Source organism: Epinephelus lanceolatus, chromosome 22, assembly GCF_041903045.1.
Source record: "Epinephelus lanceolatus isolate andai-2023 chromosome 22, ASM4190304v1, whole genome shotgun sequence".
NCBI lineage: Eukaryota > Metazoa > Chordata > Actinopteri > Perciformes > Serranidae > Epinephelus > Epinephelus lanceolatus.
Window position 1 is genome coordinate 7,567,710 of NC_135755.1, and position 12,090 is coordinate 7,579,799.

At 40.4% G+C, this 12,090-nt stretch overlaps 2 protein-coding genes and 1 long non-coding RNA gene across 4 annotated transcripts in view; 2 read left to right on the forward strand and 1 right to left on the reverse strand.

Annotated features, from left to right (window-relative positions):
- Positions 1 to 12,090, forward strand: part of LOC144459860 (uncharacterized) — a 64,413-nt gene that overhangs the window by 47,716 nt on the left and 4,607 nt on the right. The gene's annotated exons all lie outside the window — the stretch shown is intronic.
- Positions 1,419 to 10,228, forward strand: LOC144459861 (uncharacterized). Of its 2 annotated transcripts, XM_078164651.1 has the most exons (4): positions 1,419 to 1,472; positions 1,742 to 1,912; positions 9,320 to 9,508; positions 9,724 to 10,228. In XM_078164651.1, exons 1-4 carry the CDS (start codon positions 1,424 to 1,426, stop codon positions 9,840 to 9,842), a joined length of 528 nt encoding a protein of 175 aa, XP_078020777.1. In that variant the 5' UTR covers positions 1,419 to 1,423; the 3' UTR covers positions 9,843 to 10,228. The 2 variants fall into 2 exon arrangements, with proteins under 2 accessions (XP_078020777.1, XP_078020776.1); XM_078164650.1 differs by lacking the exons at positions 9,320 to 9,508; positions 9,724 to 10,228 and adding an exon at positions 2,242 to 2,707 and having other exon boundaries at positions 1,742 to 2,095.
- Positions 5,384 to 9,027, reverse strand: LOC144459719 (uncharacterized). The gene is made up of 4 exons (XR_013488542.1): positions 8,785 to 9,027; positions 8,118 to 8,173; positions 7,489 to 7,848; positions 5,384 to 6,845 (listed from the first exon to the last, which is right to left on the reverse strand). It is a non-coding gene; the product is annotated as an uncharacterized LOC144459719 (long non-coding RNA).

The following is a 12,090-nucleotide window of genomic DNA, read 5'->3' on the forward strand; positions in this document are numbered from 1 at the left end:
CAATTAAAAAAAGACAAAGGCTGAATTATACAATATGTTTGACTTACTTAGGTGTTTGAAGACGAGAGCTGTCCCCCTGTCTGTCTCCTGGACACTAAATGTTTGACATGAGGAAGTATCTGTTTGTAACTTCATCAGCTCAACTCGTGACAGACTCAATCAGCTGAGAGACTTTTAGTCACTTTGTGTTTATGAAGATAATAATCCTTCAATAAGTCTAATCAAATCATCTTTACAGTGAAACATAAAGAAAAGTTTGTATTCAACTTGATTAGATTAGTGGAGAGCAGAGAGTTTCCCATCATGCACTGTGGTCGGTGGAGAGAAGCTGCTTGTGAAAAGTGCAGCTGCCTTCACTTTATGATTTTAATATGAAGACTCAGAGAGATTTAGAGGAAGACTTCAACTAACACTCACAACATGAACCAATGAGGGACTTTAATGCCACACCGGGACTCAACCATCGACGACTCCCCTGTATGATGTCTCGGTGTGTTATAACTTCAAATTTTTTGGCTCAGCTTTCTTTGCACATCTGATCATCTCTGATGGGCAGATAAGACCTTGTAAGACAGTGCGTTGTCTGTTATCGTCTGTTATCGTCTGCATGTGTATCAATTTAGTGCTAAGAACATGATAAGATGTGCCTGAAAAGAGTGGGATTATGAATGTGTTTGTACTTCTTAAAAATACAAGAGTCGGCAGCGCGTTGACAGTTTATGTGAATAGAGGACTCTTGACATCAACTCAGGGAATGCTGCTGTCCCTTTTTCACAGCTCTTAAAATTTCCTGAAGCCATCCAAGGTAATGTGTGAATGTGTTGATGTTGGTGTTGTCATGATGTGAATCCTGTTGTACAGATTTCCTATGTGAGGATTGGTGGATTAGACAAGATGTTAACAGATAATAATGTGCTGGCTTCTCTCAGTAAAGAGACAATTCAACAACAAGACTTTAACAGACATGTGATTGATTGAAGACAGATCATCCTAAAAGCTGATCCACCTAAAAAGCTCCTCTATGTGACTTTAAACAACAGCTGCAACATTTCGGAAAGAGACACACTTTCTATTTGTCTTTAACTTTGAATATTTTCTCTTGTCTATTGTTTATAAGGGAGCACAGCATTTATTTTCATTTCATAGAATTCACTTGACAGCTTTATTTGCACTTTGATTCTCTTTCCTTTATATGCAGGCACATTGACTCATGGAACATGTTTATCTGAGCTGCAGGTTCACACTTTAGGATTTTCTGCACTCCTGGCTCGTATTCACACAACATACTGTACTTTGCAGCCCACTGGCGCCACCTGTGGGCGAAAATATTACATGAAGGTTTAGAAAATTATTTAAATGAAATTAAAACTTTGATCTCATGTGTTTGTGACTCTTCACCTCTGTCTCCTCTCACAGGGAGAAGATGATGTGCATCATCCTGCTGCTCATCAACCTGCCCTCCTGTGTCTGTGGTTAGTTTACACCTTCACTTTATTATCCACAAACACTAAAGACTAAACACACTGTCAGACTGTTGATTTTTGCTATCATGTATTACCTGTGGTATCTTTCAGCTCTTTAGTTTTGCAGCCTTCCAGCTTTGTTCTAAATAAGAGCACACTGTTATTCAGTCAATCAGTCAAACTCTCCACACAAACATCTATAGATGGAGTTTAAAGGCTCACATGTTAAAGTTGTCACTTTGTCTGCTCCTCACTTTCCCTCTCTGTCTCCTCAACAGGAACATTTGTAGTCAATGTGACACAGACCTCCTATCAGGCAGAGGAGAACCACAACATCACACTGGAATTCACCTTCACAACCAAAACTGACAGCTCCCTCCACTCCCTTTATATCTACTGTCAACTGTTAACTGATCTCAGAGCCTCAGGTCTGTTTCATCTACATGGAGGTGTTGAGGTCCTAACAGATGAACAGTTTACAGGACGAGTCCAGTGTGACAAAGACGTCCTCAGAGAGGGACGACTCAGACTTCATGTGTCCAGACTCAGGACTGATGACTCGGGTCAGATCCTGTGTGATGTGGACACAAATTATGGCAGCAGCACTGCTACATGTCGGCTCAATGTCACTGGTAAGTTGATTCAGTAGAAGAACCAGAGGCTGTTTTTCTGTTTGAACTTGAAAAGATGCAGAATAGGATCATATTCCAGCTCTTTTTAAACTAAAAACAGGTTTTCTCCCTGTCAGTCTGCTGAGCTTATTTTCTGTCCTTTGCAGCAGCTGCTGATGAGCCCAAACCTCAGAGACCAACAGAGAGTCCACAACCAGAGAGTCCACAACCAGAGAGTCCACAACCAGAGAGTCGGGGAAGGATCGGCCTCTATGTTGGACTGACAGCAGCAGCTCTACTGACTCTCTGTGTCGGACTCTGTTTTGCCTTCAAAGCTCATTTTGCTAAATCTGCTGATAAGAGAGATCATTTCTGTGCAGTCGTGTAGACGTTGAGTTTGTCAGAGGAACAGCCCATCAGGACTAACAGGACTCTGTGTGGAGGACCCTCTGTGAATGAGTCATCAGAGCATAAAGTCATGGTCCTAAAAACACCAGACAAACTCTGAGACTCTCTCCCTCCAACATCTGTGTCAGAAACTACATGTGATGTGAAATATATATTTTTATGCAGCAGCTGTTATCAATCATGTGTCTTAAAAACATTCTTGAATCAACAAGACGACAGAATTCTGAGAGAAATGTACGTTCATTAATAATCTTCTGCTGACTGATGGTTATTGTTATAATGTAAAATGTATTGTGTTCAGTTTATAATGTGTACATAGTGTAAATAAATCTATATTTATAAGAGAAACCTTGTTATGACTCTTGTGTGTGTAAATCTGTTCATATCAGACAACTGTGTGTTTTCAAGAACTAAAAGAATTCAACAACAACAACAAAGATAATTATAATGAACTTTATTGCCTCTGAAAACAGTTACAAATTACTGCTTTACATGTTGCATTAATGATGAGGAAATAACTTTATAATGTGACGTGGTGTTTTTCTACAACCACAGAAACAAAGAAATGTAATGAAAGAACATGTGAGGCACAAAACTGTAAACTCTTTAATCCTCACTGTTATAAAGTGAATTTGATCAGGTCAACTTTCCATAAATACCAAAGACACCACATGTATATCAATGGTTTACATTCTCAGTACAAACAGTGTTAATGTTGATGGTATTCAGGTGAAAAGAGGAAGAAAGTGATGAAGATTTGTCAGAGAGCACTCATCTAGTTTAACCACTGGCGCCACCTTGTGGCAGAAACATGTTACACCCCACCCTTAGGCGGCCCTATGAGGCGACCCTATGACTCCAACACTGACCCACAATAATCAGTGGGATTTATTAGAATGCAAACAAGCAAGGACCAGCAGTCCACACACCACAGGCCTCTCTCCTCTGCTGCAGGCACAGGAGCTCTTCAGCACCTCCTCCATGGCAGGTGTGCTGCACCTCGTTAACTAATGCAGCACACCTGGGCAGATCTGCAAGAGAGGGAAAAGGGACAGCAGCAGAGAATACACACACACACACACACACACACACACACAGCTGTAACACCCCCACCCTTAAAACAATGAATAAATGGATGTCAGCTGCAGGAAGGGAGAGACCAAGTGAACACATGAGGCAGCTTTTATAGCCTGGTGTTGGGAAATGACAGTTAACATCACCTCACAAGTTCTGCTTAAACATCCTAACAGTCACCACCTGCACCAGTGTCTGGACAGTGTTTGGTCCAAGCACCAAAGACTTGAGCACAAATCATCTGTTAATCTGTTGCACCCATATTCTGTATTAAACTTTGTCTTTACTTCATCCGTCTGTGTCTCTCCTTATTGAAATGTGAGCAGCGTTGGTTGTCATAGAATCAACAGTAAATTCATTCTGTGATATCAGACTGTCAATTTAAAGCCCTGCCTTCAAAATGTTCCTGAACAGATGAGTAAAAAATTAATTTTAAGTAATGATAGTTCGACAGTAAAAACTTGGCATCAAGTCAAAAACTGGCATTTAAAGGGATAAAATTCTGAAAATAAATGAACATTTGGTAGTTATGATCAGGACTGACGTTTGTTGAAAAAATAACTCAGTAAAAGTGGAAAATTATGTATAATAATTTAAGGCAATTTTAGTATGGGGTATTTTTGTCAAGAGGAAATTTAAATTAAATTAAACAAAAAAAAAACAAAAAAAATTAAAATTTCCATCTAAAAACATCAGTGAAATGTAAAAAAAGACATTTAAAGGGTTAAATGTAAAAAAAAGAATGATTATTTGGTAGCTATGATAAGAACTCATGGCAGTTTTTTTTTGATGCGGACCTTTTTGTCCATGAATGACACCAGAGGAACTTTTTTTAAAGGCTGCACTGGTGTTAAAAGCATCTTCACTTCAGTACAACTCATAATGTACTAATAATCTATTCCCTTTGCATCAACAGTGACTGTCATTACAGTACACCTGAAGTCTGAGCCAGCAGCAGCAACAAGCTCACTGTTGTGAACATGTCAGGACAGGAACTAACAGCAGTGGCACCATGAAGACAACCAGCACAAACTCAGCTGCAGTGTTTCTGATTTCTCTGCTTCACTTGCTAACGTTACAGCAGGGCGGCAAACACAAGAGCCAGCTCTGTCCTCATCAGCCTGAGCTCTCTTCAGAGCCCAGCAGGGAGAAGCACCACATCAAGACAACTGAAACACTTGACTCAAAGGCTGGTGCACACAACTCCAAGGTCCAGAGCCGCCTCAGCAGGTAGAGTCTGCTTTGACCTTTCTTGTACAGTGCTGTTATGTGATTGGTCCGGTCCAATTTGTTGTTAAGATGAACACCCAGGTATTTATAAGATGTCACCATCTCAATGTCCTTTCCCTGGATGTTCACCGGTGTTGGGGGGAGGAGTCTGCGCCTGTGGAAATCCACCACCAGCTCTTTGGTTTTCCCCGCGTTGATCTGAAGGTGGCTCCTCAGGCACCAGTCCACAAAGTCCTGGTTCAGTTCTCTGTACTAGAAAATTAGTAGAAAATTCTCAGGCATCCAGGTTCTGGGAATCATAAGTGCTATATCACAGGCAACGGGACTTGCTTGAGTTCAGCTGTCTGTTATTTGCTGTCCCTCTGTCATTGTATGTGACCCTTCAGAAAGGCTCTGAGGAGCCAACACTGGTATTTATGATAATGACCACCAGAGGGAGCTCTTTACTGAAGTCTTGTTAAAGTACATTGTTGAGGATTTTTCCTAATAAATCGTTTTGGAATCAAAATAAATAAAAACTTTGCTATTTATAATTTTGTCTGAACATTTATATTCTGTGGTTGGAGTAAAACACCAGCTCACGTTATAATTTTTTCACAGAGTAATAAACACATGGGCTCATCATCGCATCGCTTGAACCACAAAGAATATTTCTTTATCTGCACATGCTCATTCATCCATCAGCCACAGGTCATGACATCAGTCGTAGAGGTCACACTCACACAATCATAGCCTATGTATTTGTTGTTGATGAACTCTGTTAGTTCTTAATCAATGTTTAGCATCTGCTATTAAAAATGTACACACAGAAGAGTCCTAACAATATATCTCTTTATTTACAACATGTACACATTATAAACTGTGCATTAATAAAGGCAGTGCATTGTGACAATATGCATTATAATACTGATGACTGACAACAGCTGGAGGGAGAACAGAGAGATCATTGACTGAAACCTCCTACAGCTGAGTCTGAATGATAAACACTGTTTACACTGACATTAGTTATTTCTGGTGGAATAACTTCATGAAACAAACCCAAAGAAACATGAACACCAGTTCATAGAAATACTGTTGGGGTACCTAGCACACAGATGTGCTACTAAAAGGTGGAGCTGTGAACACTGCAGTCTGATTGGTCAGTAGAGGACGGTCACTCTGCTCAGGGCTGAGTTGTGTCTGGTTTTGAGGCTCATGTAACCACTGTTCATACTGTGGAGAGTTTTATTAGTAAACTGTAACTATAAAATGAAAGGATGTTTTGCTGCCTCTCACAGCAGCTGGAGTCTGAGAACAAATAACTTCATTCACTGGGCCGACTGCCGGAGACTTTTAAGGTGGAACGTTAACTTGTAATGTTACTCAATGCATGAGTTGATGACGTGAATCCATCAGCACACCTTAAATTTCACTGTGACAACTTTGACCATCACTTTAGTTTGTATATGACACACACTTTTAGTAATGAGTGGATCTGCAAGCGTTTATATAAATTAATTTCAGCCAGGTTATGTGAACTGTAGATATTCTAATCCTCACTTGGAGAAGAAGAAGAAAAGCATTGCAGAGTGTTGTTCCTGTGGGCTACAGCAACACTAAACCCCTGAGCTTGCCTGAGAAGGACGAAATGCACAAAGCTGCTGTTTTTAAATATCCCATGGAGAGAGACTCTCACTGCAGCCTGTTCTGTGGACGATAAACCAGGTGCACACTGATAAAGGAGGAAATACAGTGAGTGACTGTTTGCAGTGGAAACACGAGGGTCTAGGTACCATATCTGAGGGGTACCTTCAGTTCCAAAAATACCACACCGAAAGTGTCTTTCTGGTTACAGTCTGGACTGAGTGCGTCCATCACATAGCCACTGTGTGGCTTAGAGGGCACTTCTCCAGACGTATTCTAAAACAACTATAGGCTAAGCAGAATCCAAAACAGAGATACACTAGAGCTGTGGGTATTAGGCTAACAACGAAGACGATCATCCCCCAATCCTCTGGTTGTGGACTGTCTGATGGTGGAGTCTTTGTTGGTCTTTGAGATCTGGGCTCATCAGCAGCTGCTGCAAAGGACAGATAGTAAAATGTAAGTGACTGAAGCACAATCATTACTCAAACAGTGAAACAGGAAACAATTCAGCACCATTATGTGATTGGTTCACTACCTCACTGAGCTAAAACGTGCAGATTAAAGATGAAAGTGAAGTTTTACTTGATACAACTGTGAGCAGAAATTCAGCCAGACAAAACCTCCTAAAAGTTCTTTAATGTTTGAGTAACTGATTTAAATATCTAACCTTGTGCTACAACATCAAAAATCTAAACATTCTGTGCTTCAAGCTTCTCAGCCCTTAAATGAGCTTAACTTTGAGTCTAAATAAAATATAAACAGGTGAATAAAAAAAATTCAACCCCCGCTTGCTGTGGGGTTGCTGCTCGCTGTCAATGAGCAAAATGCCGTCTGCTTACAAATCAGTCATTGTGAGGTGTCTTCCACTGTGCACAGGATTGTGGGTCAGAATAGCCTGGAAAAGCATGCACTGTGAAATGTGACCTGACACAGTGGAGCATCCTGGTGTTTTTGGCAAACTGCATTTGACATACCATGTGTTGGGACACAGGCCATTTTCTAGTATACTAAATGGTGTCGTTGTGTTGGTACTGGAACTCACAGTTAGTCTTTACTGAGTTACTGAATCAATTTACCAGTGACATTGAGCCGACATGTAGCAGCACTCCCACCATAATGTGTGGACACATCACACATATACAGTCCTGAGTCATCAGTCCTGAATCTGGACACATGAAGTCTGAGTCGTCCCTCTCTGAGGACGTCTTTGTCACACTGGACTCGTCCTGTAAACTGTTCATCCTGAGACTCTGGGACCTCAACACCTCCATGTAGATGAAACAGGACTGAGGCTCTGAGATCAGTTAACAGTTCACAGTAGATAAAAAGGGACTTGAGGGAGTTGCCAGTTTTAGTCGTGAACATCCACTCCAGTGTGATGTTGTGGTTCTCCTCTGCCTGATAGGAGGTCTGTGTCACATTGACTACAAATGTTCCTGTTGAGGAGACAGAGAGGGAAAGTGAGGAGCAGACAAAGTGACAACTTTAACATGTGAGCCTTTAAACTCCATCTATAGATGTTTGTGTGGAGAGTTTGACTGATTGACTGAATAACAGTGTGCTCTTATTTACAACAAAGTTGGAAGGCTGCAAAACTAAAGAGCTGAAAGATACCACAGGTAATACATGATAGCAAAAATCAACAGTCTGACAGTGTGTTTAGTCTTTAGTGTTTGTGGATAATAAAGTGAAGGTGTAAACTAACCACAGACACAGGAGGTCAGGTTGATGAGCAGCAGGATGATGCACATCATCTTCTCCCTGTGAGAGGAGACAGAGGTGAAGAGTCACAAACACATGAGATCACAGTTTTAGTTTAATTTCAATAACTTTCTAAACCGCAGTAATATATTTCTGCCACAAGATGACGCCAGTGGGCTGCAAAGTACAGTATGTTGTGTGAATACGAGCCAGGAGTGCAGAAAATCCTAAAGTGTGAACCTGCAGCTCAGATAAACATGTTCCATGAGTCAATGTGCCTGCATATAAAGGAAAGAGAATCAAAGTGCAAATAAAGCTGTCAAGTGAATTCTATGAAATGAAAATAAATGCTGTGCTCCCTTATAAACAATAGACAAGAGAAAATATTCAAAGTTAAAGACAAATCGAAAGTGTGTCTCTTTCCTAAATGTTGCAGCTGTTGTTTAAAGTCACATAGAGGAGCTTTTTAGGTGGATCAGCTTTTAGGATGATCTGTCTTCAATCAATCACATGTCTGTTAAAGTCTTGTTGTTGAATTGTCTCTTTACTGAGAGAAGCCAGCACATTATTATCTGTTAACATCTTGTCTAATCCACCAATCCTCACATAGGAAATCTGTACAACAGGATTCACATCATGACAACACCAACATCAACACATTCACACAATACCTTAGACGGCTTCAGGAGAGTCCACTCTCGAAATTAAGTCATTGCTGACATGGGATGCTTTCATGAACAATAACAAGCGGAAATGTGCTCCTTACATTGACGGGGAAGAAGTATGGTGTATACCTTAATAACATTGCATCAGCCGTGCGTTCCATCAAGGAAATACACCAATGATCTCTCTACTTGTTGTAGGCCCCACCCCAAAAACATGGGAAGTTGTAAAGTGTCAGAGACATCATGATGGGCGGTCCTACATTACAAAATCATTCGTCAATTCATGTTGTGAGTGTTAGTTGAAGTCTTCCTCTAAATCTCTCTGAGTCTTCATATTAAAATCATAAAGTGAAGGCAGCTGCAGTTTTCACAAGCAGCTTCTCTCCACCGACCACAGTGCATGATGGGAAACTCTCTGCTCTCCACTAATCTAATCAAGTTGAATGCAAACTTTTCTTTATGTTTCACTGTAAAGATTTATATATTAATTGTGAGAGGAGAAATAATCTCAGAGCCTCAGTCCTGTTTCATCTACATGGAGGTGTTGAGGTCCCAGAGTCTCAGGATGAACAGTTTACAGGACGAGTCCAGTGTGACAAAGACGTCCTCAGAGAGGGACGACTCAGACTTCATGTGTCCAGACTCAGGACTGATGACTCAGGACCGTATATGTGTGAAGTGTTCACACATTATGGTGGGAGCGCTGCTACATGTCGGCTCAATGTCACTGGTAAGTTGATTCAGTAGAACTTTATGAACAAGTTTATGATCAATAAGAACCTGAGAAGAAAAGTGTTGTGAACTTGTGTTATCAACAATCCTCACCTTCTTGCAGTATCTGTGAAATATGTTACAACTTAATCTGTTGTGGATATTTAGTTTTCTTTGTTAGTCAAATGTTTTTTCTTCACATGAATGACACAGATTTGTTTGGTCTCTTTACAGCAGCGAGGGATCGACCTGAACCTCAGACACCAAACACAACAAGTCGTCCACAGCCAGAGAGTCGAGGAAGGATCGGCCTTTACTGTGGACTGGCAGCAGCAGCTCTACTGAGTGTTTGATTCTGTGTATTAATTCACCTTCAGTCCAGAAAACAAGATTTGTGCTCAGACTCCAGTGGAGGATTTAAGAAAAGTTCATCAGATGATGAGAGGAAACAGTTTGATCAGGAATGTTATGGAGACAAAACTGTTAGAATTACATTTTATATCACAGAGACACAGAAAACGTGACGTTCACACTGACTGTCAGGTGATAAAACTGTATATCAGGACACATCAAACACACCAACAGGTAACCATAGCAACAGCTTTAATGCTTTACATGTCACACATGAGTAAAATGACTGCAAACAATTTGTGAGAGGTGATGATGATGTGAACTGAAGACTCTTCACATCTGCCTGTTGTGATGTGTGTGTCTCTGTGTCGGACTCTGCTTTGCCTTCAAAGATTCTTTCACTAAATGACCTGATGAGAAAGGAAACATCTGTGCAGTTGTGTAGACGTTGAGTTTGTCAGAGGAACAGCCCATCAGGACTAACAGGACTCTGCTCTGTGAATGAGTCATCAGAGCACTGATCCACATTTGACTCTTAAACTCTGAGACTCTCTCCCTCCAAAGTCTGATTTAAGCACCAGAAATACTTGTTTATTGAACATTTGTTGCTTTTATATATTTATTTATTTATATTATTTATTTAATTGCTCAAATTCTTTCAAAACAGCATTATTCAATATATTATTACATTTATCATTGATCTCTATGTGCTGTTGTTTTTCTGTCAGAATAAAGTGTTACAATGAAAAGTTTCTTTTAATAAGGTCTTATAGTAAAGACCGTTTTATTGATCTCTGTGTGTTGTTGCCTTCATTGTTCATTGTGTCATTGTTACTAGTGTGCTCACTGATCCATTCAATGTTTTAAAGATGTCTTTATACATGTCCTGTGTGCAGCTTAAGCTAAGCACAGAGAGAGCAAAACTATCAGCACTGAATCAAATATAATACAGTTTGAACTTCACTCTCCTGTGGAGGTTTCACAAAGTAGCTTGAATGTAAAATCATCTATTTCCAACCTGATGTTGCTGCTGTAACATCCAAACAGCCTCCTCCTCTAGCACCAAGAGGAAAACCAAGAAGGAGGACAAATGTCTGGGCTCCAAACATTCTCGCCTCATCAGATATCCGTTACGTCTTCTCCCTGATACCTGGCCATTGTTGTTTTAGTTGAATTAAGTGCATACTGTTGTAATGCAGGACAAAGGGAATCTCTCAGATAAACTAACAGCAGAAGGTGTTTGTGATCATCAGTAACATTTAAAGAGCCTGATGGTCTAAATGATCACAGCTGTAACCTGCAGACAGGTGAGCATTTCTAAACAACAAGAGCTCCCTCTGCTGCTCTTTGTCATTAATACACCTGTTAGCAACAGGCAGATCTGAGGAGTCTTCAGTGAACACAAAGCCTTCATTGCATCCAAGTACATGATGAAGTGTAAAAGGAGGAAGAAGAACATTTATGGGTGGAAATGTTTTCACTCTTGGTTCCAGGCTTGCCTGAAATATCAGCTGCTGCAGACTCCAGTCAGGACCAGTCACAAAGGATTACATCATCATATGAGCTCAAGGTGACAAATGTTGGGAGGACCATCACCAGGTCAACTTGTGTAACATGTCACAGATGTAAACAGCCCACTGTATCAGCCAATAGCAGCGGCCTGTCAGGCTTTAATAGAGGAGGTGCAGCTGCTTTCCATTCAGGATTTTTTGAAACTGTCATATCTTATTATTCTGTTATTAAAACTGCTTTACATTTTCTGAAGAGTGCATTATGACTTGTTTAGGACTCGAATCTCAAGGTGTATGACTCGGGACCTGACTCGTGTTTTGCCTGTCTTGATTTGGGACTTGAGTGCAGAAACTTGAGCCTGACTTTCAGACAGTGACTTCATCCCACCCCACTCTGCCACATGCCACAGGCTCATGATCTACTGCAGTGTGCAGTTAAATGGTTCAGTGGCAGCATGTGCAGTGGGGTCAAGAGTCAATCCAAAATGTAGCTAAGAAATATGTTACTATACTGAAAAACATTTGCATCATATCATACTCTACATCATGCATGATAATGTATGCATATAAAAAGAAATGTTCCAGAGTTTGATATAAAAACTTTTATTTTTGTATCAGAAATGACAGAATAAAATGTGCTGGTGGATGGGTCCAACAAACACAGTTTATTTTGAAAGAGACTGTGTGTAAATGGTTCATTCATAACAGTAACAGCAGCCTCATGACAGAGAGAGGTATA